Raw genomic sequence first — 18,118 nt, forward strand, 5'->3', positions numbered from 1 at the left:
GGCAGCAGCAAAGATGGCTCAGAGCTATGAGTGTCTGTATGTACAACCATATGTACACAATTAGAATGTCATTGTTTGGCTTTTTGTTTTTTTTTGTTTTTTTACTTTGTGGACTGAAGAGGGGAGACCCAAAACAATAAATGGAGGTTTTTACCCCCCCCCCCCCCCCCCCCCATATATACATAGTTTTGTTTTTGTTTTACTTTTCTTTTAGTGTTGTGCTTTCCTTATGTTTAGTTATGCGATTTGTCTTGCTGTTGTATTGTTGGTCATCACTGTTGACCCCTGTACTGTGTATTATGAAACTTTTGGACACTGATATCGTTTGCCTCTGAGGCACTCTGGCTTGTTAAGTGAATGAACAGAATAAACTTTTTAAAGATGTGGTTTCCTTCCCTCAACACTTGGTTGTCAACTGCAAGGGTACTCAGAATGGAGAGGAGCACAAAAGTTATACATCATTGGAAAACTTAAGTCACATAGTTATATCACATAGAAACTATATTGGCCTGACCAAAAAAAACATTGTTCCACAAAATCCATTTTGCTTTTGAGATCTTTTTTTCTTTCCTCCTACAAATGTGACATGATAATGGAAACAATAAACAAAAAGGTAACATATATATATTACAGGCCTCCCTATGAGATTTAACGTTCTTCAAAATTTTCCCAAGTGCTTTTTTTTATTATTATTATTAAACAGCAATGACATTTCAACACAGCATTTCTAAACATCTCAGTTTTATTTTGGATTCTTTAATTATTTGCACACAATTATTTCACAAACACTATCAGCGTCAGACTTATTAGCCCCCCTGATGCTAATTGTCAACTGTGACCTTTTTGCTAGATAACAGCCTGCAGCCATTTGTAGTTTTCAGAAAGTCCTGAGGAATCCCAACCCATTCTTTGGTGAATCTCTCAAGCTCTTCCACAGTTGATGGTCTTCAGGCATGGACCTTGGTCTTCAGTTCACCCCACAGATTTTCAGTGTGATTTGAGTCAGGCCTTTGTGCAGATCAATAGTTTTTCACCAGGAGTGATGCATGTTTTGAGTCCTTGTGTTGGAAGACAAAGGGATGACCCAGTGTTGCTGCTGACTGCATGAGGTTTTCTTTTGAAATATTCACATATCCTCTGTTCTTCATGATTCCTTCTACCTTGAGGAAATTCCCAGTTCCAGGTGCACGGAAGCATCCCGACAGCATAATACTCACTCTTTGGGTTATACGCCTCTCCCTTCTTCCTTCAGATATAAGCAACGTCTCTGTGACCAATGAGCTCGTTTCATCAGACATGCCTCCAGTATGCATAATCTTTCTCCAGGTTGTTCTTAGCATACTTCAGTCTGGCTTCAAGGTGTCTCTTCTCTAGAAGTGGAGTTATTCTTGATCTGTGACCTTGCAGTCCTTTCTTGTCCAGGGCTCTAGTGATTGTCTTCTATGAGGCTACAATTCTTGACTTGGCTGTTAGTCACTCACTAGTGTCTTGGCAGTTCTGGGATCTTTAGACACACCTCTCACTAATTTTATTTCCAGTCTTTCAAATCTTTTTCTTCCTACCTCTGCCAGGCTTGTTCTGTGCTATGTTGCTCTCTTTCAGTGTCTTGATGGTACTTCTCATTCCAGTTGTTAAACACTTACAAATGCTGTGAAAACTTTTGTATATCCTTTGCCTGCTGTGTGAACATCAGCAACACTTTTTTCAAATCTAAACTTATGATCCGAGGTGCCAAAATATGGCCATTGGGTATTACGAAGGCCTTGCGTCCATTCACCTGTCAGCATAAGTCCACTACTATTAATGCCAAGGTCTTCAAATTTACAGGGAACATTCTTGGGACACAGACCTTGGACACGTTCAAAGATGGCTAACCTTGACCTATTTATTTTAACAGGTCAAAAGGTCACATTCTGTTTCCTATTGTTATACTCATGGCTGAGGGGGTATTTTAGTTTATTTATTTATTTATTTCAATCAGCAAACTCATGAAATAACAGAAAATAAATGAATGAATAGATAAAATCAAACAAAAAAGGAAAATACATAATGAATATACTAAAAAAAAAACAACGTAGCTGAGTGAAAAAGGTCAAGGCTGAAGCTATCTAGCTTTTAAATACTGTAACCTATTTATACCATGTCAATATTAAAAATAAAATATTTCTGTCAGACTACGAACAGTAATACAAAAACAATCACAATTAATCACCGGTACTGGTACATGTCAGTTTCTTTTAGCATTTCAAATACTTTGGTGAACACTGTAACCACTTAAGATAGATTTTTTTTGTACATTCTTTTAAAATGTTTGATATTGGTGCTCTGTTTGAGCTCCAGCTCCAAACTTTCCACAAATCCACTCCACAGATTGATATGCACATCCTTCTCTTACGAGTTTGACTTCTATTCTTTTTGTAGTTCAATTCTCCGCTCAAATTACAGCCACCTTCTCTTTCCATAAATAGATTTTGTATATTTTTCGGCAGTAAATTGTTTCTGGCTTTGTACATGATTTGTGATGTTTTAAATTTGACCAACTCCATCAACTTCAAGGCGTTTGATTTTACAAATAGTGAGTTGTATGTTCTCTGTATCTCACTTTACTTATTATCCTTATTTTAGCATTGTGTTATATATTTTTCTTTTGTTTTTGGCATGATTCTATGACGTGACATATGTTACCCTGTAACATGATAACTAAGCATGACACATGGTGCAAACTATTCCTTTTTAAAACCCTATTAACTCAATCAATTTGCATCACTTTTTACCAAATAGCAACTTTAACATTTGACCCCTGTACAAACTGAAATTGACCTTTGTCACCATTCTTGCTATTTTTAACACCATGACTCCATAATATTCAGTCACAGATAGTCCAAACTATACCTTTTTGGAGTGTTTATGTTCAGACAAATGATGTGGTATAGCTTTCAATATGAATGGAACATTTTTAAATTTTGACCCCTGTGTAATTCTTCAATTGATCCCTACCTTGCTGCCTATTGAAAATTTAGGTGGCTAACATGCTTTTACAAAAGAGTAATGTTGAAGGAGTATGTGTGCCAATTTAGGTGCTTGTTTCCAGAAATGAACAACTGTTACAGTTATCTGCTCCACTAATCTGCTCCACTAGTTTTGGATGCTGTAGCTCCTCTAAAAAAGAGAGCTTTAAATCAGAAGTGCCTGACTCCGTGGTATAACTCACAAACTCGTAGCTTAAAGCAGATAACCCGTAAGTTGGAGAGGAAATGGCGTCTCACTAACTTAGAAGATCTTCACTTAGCCTGGAAAAAGAGTCTGTTGCTCTATAAAAAAGCCCTCCGTAAAGCTAGGACATCTTTCTACTCATCACTAATTGAAGAAAATAAGAACAACCCCAGGTTTCTTTTCAGCACTGTAGCCAGGCTGACAAAGAGTCAGAGCTCTATTGAGCTGAGTATTCCATTAACTTTAACTAGTAATGACTTCATGACTTTCTTTGCTAACAAAATTTTAACTATTAGAGAAAAAATTACTCATAACCATCCCAAAGACGTATCGTTATCTTTGGCTGCTTTCAGTGATGCCGGTATTTGGTTAGACTCTTTCTCTCCGATTGTTCTGTCTGAGTTATTTTCATTAGTTACTTCATCCAAACCATCAACATGTTTATTAGACCCCATTCCTACCAGGCTGCTCAAGGAAGCCCTACCATTATTTAATGCTTCGATCTTAAATATGATCAATCTATCTTTGTTAGTTGGCTATGTACCACAGGCTTTTAAGGTGGCAGTAATTAAACCATTACTTAAAAAGCCATCACTTGACCCAGCTATCTTAGCTAATTATAGGCCAATCTCCAACCTTCCTTTTCTCTCAAAAATTCTTGAAAGGGTAGTTGTAAAACAGCTAACTGATCATCTGCAGAGGAATGGTCTATTTGAAGAGTTTCAGTCAGGTTTTAGAATTCATCATAGTACAGAAACAGCATTAGTGAAGGTTACAAATGATCTTCTTATGGCCTCGGACAGTGGACTCATCTCTGTGCTTGTTCTGTTAGACCTCAGTGCTGCTTTTGATACTGTTGACCATAAAATTTTATTACAGAGATTAGAGCATGCCATAGGTATTAAAGGCACTGCGCTGCGGTGGTTTGAATCATATTTGTCTAATAGATTACAATTTGTTCATGTAAATGGGGAATCTTCTTCACAGACTAAAGTTAATTATGGAGTTCCACAAGGTTCTGTGCTAGGACCAATTTTATTCACTTTATACATGCTTCCCTTAGGCAGTATTATTAGACGGTATTGCTTAAATTTTCATTGTTACGCAGATGATACCCAGCTTTATCTATCCATGAAGCCAGAGGACACACACCAATTAGCTAAACTGCAGGATTGTCTTACAGACATAAAGACATGGATGACCTCTAATTTCCTGCTTTTAAACTCAGATAAAACTGAAGTTATTGTACTTGGCCCCACAAATCTTAGAAACATGGTGTCTAACCAGATCCTTACTGTGGATGGCATTACCCTGACCTCTAGTAATACTGTGAGAAATCTTGGAGTCATTTTTGATCAGGATATGTCATTCAAAGCGCATATTAAACAAATATGTAGGACTGCTTTTTTGCATTTATGCAATATCTCTAAAATCAGAAAGGTCTTGTCTCAGAGTGATGCTGAAAAACTAATTCATGCATTTATTTCCTCTAGGCTGGACTATTGTAATTCATTATTATCAGGTTGTCCTAAAAGTTCCCTAAAAAGCCTTCAGTTAATTCAAAATGCTGCAGCTAGAGTACTGACGGGGACTAGAAGGAGAGAGCATATCTCACCCATATTGGCCTCTCTTCATTGGCTTCCTGTTAATTCTAGAATAGAATTTAAAATTCTTCTTCTTACTTATAAGGTTTTGAATAATCAGGTCCCATCTTATCTTAGGGACCTCGTAGTACCATATCACCCCAATAGAGCGCTTCGCTCTCAGACTGCAGGCTTACTTGTAGTTCTAGGGTTTGTAAGAGTAGAATGGGAGGCAGAGCCTTCAGCTTTCAGGCTCCTCTCCTGTGGAACCAGCTCCCAATTCAGATCAGGGAGACAGACACCCTCTCTACTTTTAAGATTAGGCTTAAAACTTTCCTTTTTGCTAAAGCTTATAGTTAGGGCTGGATCAGGTGACCCTGAACCATCCCTTAGTTATGCTGCTATAGACGTAGACTGCTGGGGGGTTCCCATGATGCACTGTTTCTTTCTCTTTTTGCTCAGTATGCACCACTCTGCATTTAATCATTAGTGATCGATCTCTGCTCCCCTCCACAGCATGTCTTTTTCCTGGTTCTCTCCCTCAGCCCCAACCAGTCCCAGCAGAAGACTGCCCCTCCCTGAGCCTGGTTCTGCTGGAGGTTTCTTCCTGTTAAAAGGGAGTTTTTCCTTCCCACTGTAGCCAAGTGCTTGCTCACAGGGGGTCGTTTTGACCGTTGGGGTTTTACATAATTATTGTATGGCCTTGCCTTACAATATAAAGCGCCTTGGGGCAACTGTTTGTTGTGATTTGGCGCTATATAAAAAAATTGATTGATTGATTGATTAATCCTGCATAAGATTTCAGAGACCTGCTCGGGCAGCTCTCTCGCAAAAAGTGTGTTTCAGTCCGCTTTTTCATTTTCAGGGTGGAAGAAAATCCACCCTGAAAAAAAAAAAATATATATATATATATATATATATATATATATATATATATATATATATATATATATATATATATATATAGTAATCTTTATTGTTGCTATTTTTGCCATTTAAGTACTTCCTTTTCGGTAAAATATGTTTCCTTTGTGTTTTGACGAGAAAACACCAAGACACTGCTGGAAGCATTGTCATTCCATTGTCATCCTTTAGGGGGTGATAGATTTCTTCGCTCGACCTGAAGTTAAACACTCAGTCGCGTCAGATTCGAACTGCTTTGTGATTGGACAATCAAACCGTCAATCAACTCGGGCTGAAAAAACAAGCCTGAGCTGGCTTGTGGACTTGACACACAAACGGAGTCGTGATCGTCGGAGTCGTGGGTGGATAGCCTCCCCTACCGTCGTGCCAGAGAGGCTACAGAGAAGACAGATTTTTCTCAAACATGGAGATAACACCTATCAGTGGCTTGACGCTTGTAAGAGGAGAACTACACTAATATTCTACAAATTCCCCCTAATGTTTTTTTAATGATCTATTTTTGGCTTAGTAAGCGATGGAGCGTCGTTTTGCAGGCTAAGCTAGCTTCCATCGTAGTGCTACGGGTGGGGATATGTTCGATTTTGGCCCTCCTAAAGCGAATAAAAATAACGCTGATATAGTCGTTAAAGCGCGTTGTCAAACAGTGAGAAGCAGAGGGATCATGTCCGACTTAAGACAATTGGTTTGTGTTGAAATGTCAGTGGAAGAGCGTCCGCGGAAAGGGTGATAAAGAACCGTAAAGTAGTTAAAGCTAAGTGAGGCTAGTTGATTAGCCAAATTAAGGAAGTTGATTAGCCGTGTTGCTAACTCCGACAAATGTGTTGTTGAATCAGTTTGTGTCCTTAGTAGGTAAGATTAGATTTAAAGAGGCTGCTAGGGGTGCGTGTTTTTCAAAGCTGAAGTCGGTAGTGGAATTGGCATGGGTTTACTTGTTTACCGTTAGCCAGAGAGACGGGCATGTAAACAAAGAGCTCCAGCTGTCCCAAGCGGCATTTAGCAACAACTCGGCTGACATTTTTACCCCAGGTGCCCGCTTTTACCGAAACATCGAAACAAACTGCGATGGATTTAAAGACGGCTGTGTTCAACGCAGCCAGGGACGGTAAACTCCGGCTGCTTCAAAAATTGTTGGAGAACAAAGATGGACACGAGGTGATCAAGTTGATGGGCGAGAAAACAAACGGGGCCACGCCGCTCCTGATGGCTGCCAGGTACGGACACCTGGACCTGGTGGAGTACCTGCTGGAGTGCTGCAGCGCCCCCGTTGAGGTCGGCGGTTCGGTGAACTTTGACGGGGAGACCATCGAAGGAGCGCCGCCGCTGTGGGCTGCGTCAGCTGCCGGTCATCTGAAGGTGGTCCAGTCGCTGCTCGGCCACGGAGCCTCAGTCAACAGCACCACCCTGACCAACTCCACCCCACTGAGGGCAGCCTGTTTCGATGGACACCTGGATATTGTGAAATACCTGGTGGAACACAAGGCCGACCTGGAGGTGGCCAACAGGCACGGCCACACATGTCTGATGATCTCCTGCTACAAGGGACACAAGGAAATCGCTCACTACCTGCTAGAGAAAGGGGCTGATGTCAACAGGAAAAGTGTGAAAGGTGAGTGCCTGGCCACCTTTACACCAACCATAAACAATGTCCCAAAGATAAGAAACTGATCAGTTTATCAGCTGTTTTAAATTGTTCAGACTTGCTCTGTTACTGACAATAAACAGATTGTCATAAACCTTCCTGCCAAGAAGTCATTTGGACAAACATGAAAGGAAAACTGATCATGCTGTAAGCAGTTAATTCAAAGACTCATATCTCAGTCAAGTCCCAGACATGTTTGTTTAGTTCTTAAAATAAAAAGTAATTTCTACATGTTGATTTGGCATATATTTTACAACGAAGTGGCTACGGGTATGTACATCCGTATCTTCTGCGGGACTGCTAATGGTACGGACCGAGGTTTACTGAAGATACGGACAATGTACGGATGAGTTTTGAAGCCTTGCCGGATCTTTAGCCGCATATGGCACGGGTACGGACATATTTGCGCATTCTGACTGGTCGGTAAGACACCCTCCGTATCTTTAGAACGGTGTTCACTGAAGATACGGCCAATGTACAGATGAGTTTTGAAGCCTTGCCGGACCTTTAGCCGCATATGGTACGGGTACGGACATATTTGCACATTCTGATTGGTAGGTAACACACCCTCTGTACACGGAGATACGGTCTCTGTAGATATGGGTTCGTACCCGTAGCCACGGCCATTTTACAAAGGGTGGCTTTTGTGACACAGCACGAGATATACATGGAGAAATGGAGGGGCAGGTGGCATTGAGCCAGAAACCTTGTTGTGAGGTCAACATACAAACTGCGTGTGTCCCTGTCTAGTTCTAACAATAGCAAAAATAATAATAATAAAATACTGACCACAAAGCTTATAATGGACCTTGTGACCATCTTTGTCACTGTCAGTGCGAACTGCACATATTTCTTGACATTGCAGTAATACAATAAATATGGACATTTATTTATTTGACATTGCAACAGCTGGTCTGCTTTGTGTCAGCCTGATCCTGTCAGTTCTCAGAAGCTAAGCAGAGCAGGGTCTGGTTAGTACTTGGATGGGAGACCTCTTTGGAACACCAGTGGCTGTGTGTGTTTCTCCAGGTAAAAAAAAAACAAACAAACCTGGAGTTGCGTCAGGAAGGGCATCCGGCGTGAAACTTGTGCCAATTAACAATGCGGATATGGCTGTATCCGCTGTGGCAGGAGCAGCCGAATGAACAACAACATTTATTTGACATTGCAACATGAATGTCGTAAAGTAATCTACAGTATTTTGCTGTGTTACAGAGTGGAAATTGTTGTTCATCTTTTTAACATGATCAGTTACTAAATTCATTGTGTTCTGGGATATTCCCCTTCTCTCCAAACAATTTATTGAAATAATCTGCTGGTGATTGGTTTGTTTGATATGGACTATAGCACTTTGTGAACCAGTGTGACATTACATTCAATAACTGTGCATTGGTCAAATGTAAATATAATTAGCAGTGATTCCTGGAAATTCGGGTTTTTACTTCTGTGGCGAACGCTTCCGGGTTATTTTTGTTTTCCTGACCCGCATCGGATTTAGTCTATGGTCTTATTTCATGATGTTCATTTTTGTAAAATCATTTGGAAACGTGTGTGATGAGACGCTACAGTGGATATTAAGTGTCACATTTTCACATCCTGATCTGAGACTGAAGGATAAATGTAACATGCTGCCACTTGTCCACACAGCAGAAAATGAAAGACGCCGTTACAGATTTTACCGTGGACTCTGGGTTGTGTTGAAACTTCAAAAAGGATGAAACGTTTTGCTGCAGGGACACAATTCAAAGTTCATCAGGAATTAATTCAAATGGGTCTGGTTGAAGCAAAAAAAAACCCCCCAAAACTCTGCGTCCTTTTGCGTGACACGTAAATTGTCAGTATCCCAGAAATGCTGACATCTGCACTGGATGGAAAAATCATTGTATTGTGTTTCCCATTTGTATAAATGAATATGAACCAAATTTAAACCCAAAGACCCTGTCACAGCTTGATTTAGCCTGCATATGCTGACCGTATTAAAAACATTGGCATATGTGTAATGAATTAATGCAGCTGCCCAGTGTATGCCGACAGCCCTGTTTCAACCGAGTGGTTCGGGTTGGTACTGCACAGTGTGATGCGAGTCAGAAATAGAGTAATTTAACATTATTTTATTGTTGTTGTATCTCCGTGGACCATTTTAATCACGGCCAGAATGCCAGTGAGTCAACTGATGGCTGTGGTAAATGCTAATGTGAATGAATGACAGCAAGCGACTGGCGCTTTAAACGTTTAAAGGACATGTCGCATTGAAATCATAACAATTTAGATTTAGGCTGTTAATGACCATCCGATGATCCACCGGGGTTAAGTTGTGCATTTCCGTGACCGGTTTTAAAGTATACAGCATTCGCAGCAAACAGCTACGGAGATTTCCGAAAATAAAGTACTCATGTGTTTCCGACAGGTGACGTTGTTACTAGAAGCTTCCCAGCGTGCGCTTCAATGGAATGTATCTGTTAACGTTAACAGAGGCACAGATTAATTCAAAACAGGGCTCGAAATAGTACGTGCATGTGCTAGCTGTGTGCACGTGCATGTGCACGTATTATTCAAGCGGTACACGTAATTTTATACTCCACTAGCACTGGTGCAAATAACTTGATCCAAGTTTTATCAACTATAAGCACCAGTAGAATGAACCAATGAAGGAATAAATAAGGAAAAAAAACAGTTTCCAGTGTGTTGTCTTCATCTTCTCTGCGTTTTATGACTCACACACAGAGCGAGTTGCTGACGATTCGTTCGCGTGCGAAAAAAAAAAAACCTCTGCCCCTACTGTCGCTGCTGCTCTTCCCTCAAACTCAACCACACCGGACCTGCTTTGAGTTGATTCCTGTGGCATCCTGATGACACAGGAATATCTGCGTCAGGTGCGCGCAGCAGGGGGGCAGAGAGGAGGTGAGTACGCAGCCTGCAGATTCTCTGCACAGAGAAATAAAAGTGCATAGTTTGGCTGCAGCCGCACTGTGCACTTTGATTTCTCTTCTAGTTTATATTTGTTCTTGTGCTGAGCTGCAGGTCTGCGCTCTGAGTTCTGTCATAGTTTATCTTTGCGCCTTTGACCGCGAGATGCACACGTGCGCGCGAATGAACCGTCAGTGAGTAAATGTGGAGATGTCTGGAGTTATAGTTGATGTGGACGTGTCCTGTCTATGGCAATCAGTCTGTGAGCAGAACTTATGTCCTTTTTTGTCTTTTATTTAACACTGTGATGAGAGAGTTTTTTTTTTTTCTGTGCTCTTTTTTTTTGAGCATTTAGTTTTACTGCATTGTGTACACGGTATAAAACAATCCTGCCTGATTTATATTTCAGGAACAATGGAACACAGCAGGAGTCATACATTGGCGTCGGGTAACGTTGTCTTGTAAGGGTGTGGCTTCCAGTCACGTCGAGTAACGTCGCTTTGCTCTGACTTGCGCTGAAACCACTTAATTTCTGCATTGAGCACAGGACGCAAACAAAAATTAAACATGTTTCTGTGTAGGCTCTCAGTTGTCCAGGTGGTTTCCATAGTAGAGAAGCTTGAATCTTGACTGGACTGGGTTGCTTGACGTGAGGACGTTTCGCTTCAAGAGTCAAGACAGAAGTCAGACTACCAGAGCAAGAATTTTAGCTGAGGAAGCTTCTGTGATTTGAAGCGAAACGTCCTCACGTCAAGCAACCCAGTCCAGTCGAAGATTCAAGCTTCTCTACTATAAAAATTAAACATGTTTAATTTTTGGCGTCCAATTTTCTTCGTCCTTTGCGTCCCTCACGCTGTTCTGGCGTCCAGCTGCTTGTCTCGGCACAGAGTTGCTTCCACGCGGCGTCATCGACACATGACACAACTGGGAGCAGCTTTGGGGCTTTTCGGGCCCAGAGAGGAAGAGTCTGACACATCAGAGGAGGAGTTTTAAGGTTGATATGACTGACTTTTGGTTGTGCAAGTAACTTTTTTTTTTTTTTTTTTGTGGTGCAAGTATTTTTTTTTTGTTACTAGCACCAGTGCAATTAGGTTTAAAAATGTATTTCGACCCCTGCAAAAGGTTCCACAAGTGTGATGTCATGTTATGAAGACTTGTTTTTAAGTGATAACCGTTCATTTTGATGCAGTCACAGTAAAAGGAGCAGCTGTGAGAAGGATTTTTTTCTTTCTTTCACGTGTGGCAATTAGTCAAACACGCAGCCTGTTAAAAACGCTAAGTGTTGTAGATAATTGTGAAAAATCTAACATATATATATATATATATATATATATATATATATATATCATGTTGCCTGTACAAATGTCACGGAGACATTCCAAATCCAATAAGTGGCAATAAACAGCTGACATGCAGGTTAAAACAGTGTAAAAGTTCCTTATAGAGATTGACAGTTTTATGACATTTGAGAGAGTCTACAAGCTTAATACTGATTATATATTGTTCATATTCAGTCAGAAGTCTGTGTAAATTGGGGGTTAAAACAGCTGCTGCGCACACACACACACAAAGTAAAAAAAAAAATAAAAAAAAAGTACTTTTATTGAAAGAACACAAAGCAAAAGATGAAAAAAAAATAACATTCCACTCACCCCGATGTAAAGGTTTCCAAATAAGTCCACATTATGCACGCTGGCACGCGCATAATGTTCGATCGTAGGTCTGCCTTGTGGCACATTAGAGAGTCCATTATATCCTGAAAATAGCGTCTTCTGAGTTTTTCAAATATGCGACATACATCTGCATGTCCAGGCATGTCCGTGATCACAGCAGCAGTAAAACCAGCAGCATCACGTTACTTTAAGTTCCAAAATCCGACAGACTGGAAAAGTTAAGAGTTTTGGGGTGGAGTGTGTCATCTCCTCTGTAAATCCGAGCAACCCTACTTTATGTTTAACTCATGTGAAACAGTCATGTGAAACAAGTCTTTTTGCATGAGGACTGCAATCAATGGCCAGCATTCACGGACGTATTTCGACTTATGAGTAAATTACAAGAAACGTGTGCCAACAATCACATTGCTTACCTACAACTTATGTCCTGCATGTGTGGGATGGATGGGTTATACTCTGGCATATGTTGAAAATTTTCAGCATGCCCAAAATTTTTCGAGGAGCTCAGCGTTTTAGGACGTATATCAACGTGCGCTCCACTTATAAAAAAAACTTAGCCATAACTTATTAGATGTACGCCAGTATATTTCAATACGGTTGGCATGCGCTGGCTAAAACGTCAAGGTGTGACAGGGCAACAAATCAGTGTTCCTGAGAACTAAACGTTGTATTGGTGACTTAATGAACAGTAGGTGCAGCTTTTCTTGCATCAGTTTTTATTTTTGCTTATGTTGACACGATTGGTTGTTATAAAAGCGCAAATTGCTGAAGTCAAATCTTTAGATAAATGTAGAGAGAGAACAGTAACAGTCCAATGCAAATATCTGGTTTTATGAAATAGTAATAACATCTCCGTATTCGAATCCATCTTGCCAATATGGAAAAATATGGTTTTTATGACTAAAATGGGACTGAGAAATAGCTCTCATTTAGCTTATTAATTGCATCAAATTGCATGTAATATTTCAAAATGTTCTGGGGGAGGTCCCCCAGACTCCCCACTGGGTGCTGCAGCCTCAACGTCAAGAAAAAAACATTCAGTTTTGTTATTTATTTTTTTTCCCTCTCTCTTTCCCACTTTCCCACTCACATCACTGAGTTAGGGATGCCCTAATGTTTTTGATGCTGATTTTGGCATCAAGTGAATGTGGTATTTTTCAGGTATGGCCATTTCACATGAAATGTGTTTGTAGTTATGGCTATTTAGTATTTCTCCTGCATCATAATGTTTGCTCATGTTGTCTTACACAAAAGATGTGTAAAATGGATTAGGAATTTGAAAAATGATGTCTATAAAGCAAGAAACATCTGTGTGAGTGCGAGTATGTTTGTCAGATCAGCCTCAGCTTTTAAATATGGCTTGAGCATGGCACAATGAAGTGTATACTTTATTATGAAAATTTGGGGGAATAGTTTTTGAAACCTTTATTTTCATTACAGGGTTGACCCGCTCAGGAAATGCATTGTTTTAGAGCAATGTTTTATTGATTTTCAATAGAAAAGTACCTTTCTCAGTCAGACATTTCATACATGTATCTGGAATGGCAGGGAGCCATCTATTCAGTTTCTCGGGGGTCATGTATGCCCTCATTAGCCGCTTGTGTTGCGATAATTTAATTCGGGTGTTAATGGTTTGTGATTGAGCTTTTAAACAAACTGTTCTTTGATATCTTCCTTTATATCTAGACTCCATTCCCTCCTTTTGTCTTGACTAGACAAGCGCGAGACAAGTGCTGCATACAATATAGATATTTGCCGTTTCCCATGCATATGTTTTGACACAATATCCTCAAGGAGGGACAGCGGTGGCTCACATGTAACTGGGTGGTGCTTTTTGGAGATGAAGTGCCTCAATTGTAAGAATTTAAAAAGATGTTTTTTAGAAAGTGAATATTTTGAGCAGAGTTCACTAAATGTTAGCAAAGTGCCCTGAACATGTATAGCTCTGATTTTTTTTTTTTTTTTTTTTTTTTTTTGATTGGGAGATTGTGGGAGTATCGCTAATATGTCTGTGAGCTTTGAATCATATATCAATAGAATTTTTAAAGAGAGGATTTTTTTTAAGGTTTTAAAATCTGCTGACTATAAATACAGGTTTAATGGCAGCTTAGATATTGATGTCTGTTCAATATCAATCAATCAATCAATCAACTTTTTTCTTATATAGCGCCAAATCACAACAAACAGTTGCCCCAAGGCGCTCCATATTGTAAGGCAAGGCCATACAATAATTATGAAAAACCCCAACGGTCAAAACGACCCCCTATGAGCAAGCACTTGGCCACAGTGGGAAGGAAAAACTCCCTTTTAACAGGAAGAAACCTCCAGCAGAACCAGGCTCAGGGAGGGGCAGTCTTCTGCTGAGACTGGTTGGGGCTGAGGGAAAGAACCAGGAAAAAGACATGCCGTGAAGGGGGGCAGAGATCGATCACTAATGATTAAATGCAGAGTGATGCATACGGAGCAAAAAGAGAAAGAAACAGTGCATCATGGGAACCCCCCCACAGTCTACGTCTAAAGCAGCATAACCAAGGGATGGTCCAGGGTCACCCGATCCAGCCCTAACTATAAGCCTTAGCGAAAAGGAAAGTTTTAAGCCTAATCTTAAAAGTAGAGAGGGTATCTGTCTCCCTGATCTGAATTGGGAGCTGGTTCCACAGGAGAGGAGCCTGAAAGCTGAAGGCTCTGCCTCCCATTCTACTCTTACAAACCCTAGGAACTACAAGTAAGCCCGCAGTCTGAGAGCGAAGCGCTCTAATGGGGTAATATGGTACTACGAGGTCCCTAAGATAAGATGGGACCTGATTATTCAAAACCTTATAAGTAAGAAGAAGAATTTTAAATTCTATTCTAGAATTAACAGGAAGCCAATGAAGAGAGGCCAACACGGGTGAGATATGCTCTCTCCTGCTAGTCCCCGTCAGTACTCTAGCTGCAGCATTCTGAACCAACTGAAGGCTTTTTAGGGAACTTTTAGGACAACCTGATAATAATGAATTACAATAGTCCAGCCTAGAGGAAATAAGTGCATGAATTAGTTTTTCAGCATCACTCTGAGACAAGACCTTTCTGATTTTAGAGATTTAGAGATATTGCGTAAATGCAAAAAGGCAGTCCTACATATTTGTTTAATATGCGCTTTGAATGACATATCCTGATCAAAAATGACTCCAAGATTTCTCACAGTATTACTAGAGATCAGGGAAATGCCATCCAGAGTAACGATCTGGTTAGACACCATGCTTCTAAGATTTGTGGGGCCAAGTACAATAACTTCAGTTTTATCTGAGTTTAAAAGCAGGAAATTAGAGGTCATCCATGTCTTTATGTCTGTAAGACAATCCTGCAGTTTAGCTAATTGGTGTGTATCCTCTGGCTTCATGGATAGATAAAGCTGGGTATCATCTGCGTAACAATGAAAATTTAAGCAATACCGTCTAATAATACTGCCTAAGGGAAGCATGTATAAAGTGAATAAAATTGGTCCTAGCACAGAACCTTGTGGAACTCCATAATTAACTTTAGTCTGTGAAGAAGATTCCCCATTTACATGAACAAACTGTAATCTATTAGACAAATATGATTCAAACCACCGCAGCGCAGTGCCTTTAATACCTATGACATGCTCTAATCTCTGTAATAAAATTTTATGGTCAACAGTATCAAAAGCAGCACTGAGGTCCAACAGAACAAGCACAGAGATAAGTCCACTGTCCGAAGCCATAAGAAGATCATTTGTAACCTTCACTAATGCTGTTTCTGTACTATGATGAATTCTAAAACCTGACTGAAACTCTTCAAATAGACCATTCCTCTGCAGGTGATCAGTTAGCTGTTTTACAACTACCCTCTCAAGAATCTTTGAGAGAAAAGGAAGGTTGGAGATTGGCCTATAATTAGCTAAGATAGCTGGGTCAAGTGATGGCTTTTTAAGTAATGGTTTAATTACTGCCACCTTAAAGGCCTGTGGTACATAACCAAATACCGGCATCACTGAAAGCAGCCAAAGATAACGATACATCTTTGGGATGGTTATGAGTAATTTTTTCTCTAATAGTCAAAATTTTGTTAGCAAAGAAAGTCATGAAGTCATTACTAGTTAAAGTTAATGGAATACTCAGCTCAATAGAGCTCTGACTCTTTGTCAGCCTGGCTACAGTGCTGAAAAGAAACCTGGGGTTGTTCTTGTTTTCTTCAATTAGTGATGAGTAGAAAGATGTCCTAGCTTTACGGAGGGCTTTTTTATAGAGCAACAAACTCTTTTTCCAGGCTAAGTGAAGATCTTCTAAATTAGTGAGACGCCATTTCCTCTCCAACTTACGGGTTATCTGCTTTAAGCTACGGGTTTGTGAGTTATACCACGGAGTCAGACACTTCTGATTTAAAGCTCTCTTTTTCAGAGGAGCTACAGCATCCAAAGTTGTCTTCAATGAGGATGTAAAACTATTGACGAGATACTCTATCTCCCTTACAGAGTTTAGGTAGCTACTCTGCTCTGTGTTGGTATATGACATTAGAGAACATAAAGAAGGAATCATATCCTTAAACCTAGTTACAGCGCTTTCTGAAAGACTTCTAGTGTAATGAAACTTATTCCCCACTGCAGGGTAGTCCATCAGGGTAAATGTAAATGTTATTAAAAAATGATCAGACAGAAGGGAGTTTTCAGGGAATACTGTTAAGTCTTCTATTTCCATACCATAAGTCAGAACAAGATCTAAAATATGATTAAAGTGGTGGGTGGACTCATTTACTTTTTGAGCAAAGCCGATAGAGTCTAATAATAGATTAAATGCAGTGTTGAGGCTGTCATTCTCAGCATCTGTGTGGATGTTAAAATCGCCCACTATAATTATCTTATCTGAGCTAAGCACTAAGTCAGACAAAAGGTCTGAAAATTCACAGAGAAACTCACAGTAACGACCAGGTGGACGATAGATAATAACAAATAAAACTGGTTTTTGGGACTTCCAATTTGGATGGACAAGACTAAGAGACAAGCTTTCAAATGAATTAAAGCTCTGTCTAGGTTTTTGATTAATTAATAAGCTGGAATGGAAGATTGCTGCTAATCCTCCGACCCGGCCCGTGCTACGAGCATTCTGACAGTTAGTGTGACTCGGGGGTGTTGACTCATTTAAACTAACATATTCATCCTGCTGTAACCAGGTTTCTGTTAGGCAGAATAAATCAATACGTTGATCAATTATTATATCATTTACCAACAGGGACTTAGAAGAGAGAGACCTAATGTTTAATAGACCACATTTAACTGTTTTAGTCTGTGGTGCAATTGAAGGTGCTATATTATTTTTTCTTTTTGAAGTTTTATGCTTAAATAGATTTTTGCTGGTTATTGGTGGTCTGGGAGCAGGCACCGTCTCTACGGGGATGGGGTAATGAGGGGATGGCAGGGGGAGAGAAGCTGCAGAGAGGTGTATAAGACCACAGCTCTGCCTCCTGGTCCCAACGCTGGACAGTCACAGTTTGGAGGATCCAAGAAAATTGGCCAGATTTCTAGAAATGAGAGCTGCTCCATCTAAAGTGGGATGGATGCCGTCTCTCCTAACAAGACCAGGTTTTCCCCAGAAGCTTTGCCAATTATCAATGAAGCCCACCTCATTTTTTGGACACCACTCAGACAGCCAGCAATTCAAGGAGAACATGCGGCTAAACATGTCACTCCCGGTCTGATTGGGGAGGGGCCCAGAGAAAACAACAGAGTCCGACATTGTTTTTGCAAAGTTACTCACCGATTTAATGTTAATTTTAGTGACCTCCGATTGGCGCAACTGAGTGTCATTACTGCCGACATGAATTACAATCTTACCAAATTTACGCTTAGCCTTAGCCAGCAATTTCAAATGTCCTTCGATGTCGCCTGCTCTGGCCCCCGGAAGACAATTGACAATGGTTGCTGGTGTCGCTAACTTCACATTTCTCAAAACAGAGTCGCCAATAACCAGAGTTTGATCCTCAGCGAGTGTATCGTCGAGTGGGGAAAAACGGTTAGAGATGCGAACGGGTTGACGGTGTACACAGGGCTTCTGTTTAGGGCTACGCTTCCTCCTCACAGTCACCCAGTCAGCCTGCTTTCCCGACTGCACGGGATCTGCCAGGGGGGAACTAACGGAGGCTAAACTACCTTGGTCCGCACCGACTACAGGGGCCTGGCTAGC

The 18,118-nt window shown here is 40.4% G+C and overlaps 1 protein-coding gene across 1 annotated transcript in view; it reads left to right on the top strand.

The window, feature by feature from the left end:
• Window positions 1-6,421: 6,421 nt before the first annotated feature.
• The window catches only part of fem1c (fem-1 homolog c), a 49,307-nt gene continuing 37,610 nt past the window's right edge, over window positions 6,422-18,118 (top strand). The window contains exon 1 of the mRNA XM_034170471.1: window positions 6,422-7,326. Coding sequence (XP_034026362.1) covers window positions 6,783-7,326 — 544 coding nt within the window. The 5' untranslated portion in view covers window positions 6,422-6,782. The remainder of the gene's footprint in view (window positions 7,327-18,118) is intronic.

This window comes from Thalassophryne amazonica, chromosome 5 (genome assembly GCF_902500255.1).
Source record: "Thalassophryne amazonica chromosome 5, fThaAma1.1, whole genome shotgun sequence".
Classification (NCBI taxonomy): domain Eukaryota; kingdom Metazoa; phylum Chordata; class Actinopteri; order Batrachoidiformes; family Batrachoididae; genus Thalassophryne; species Thalassophryne amazonica.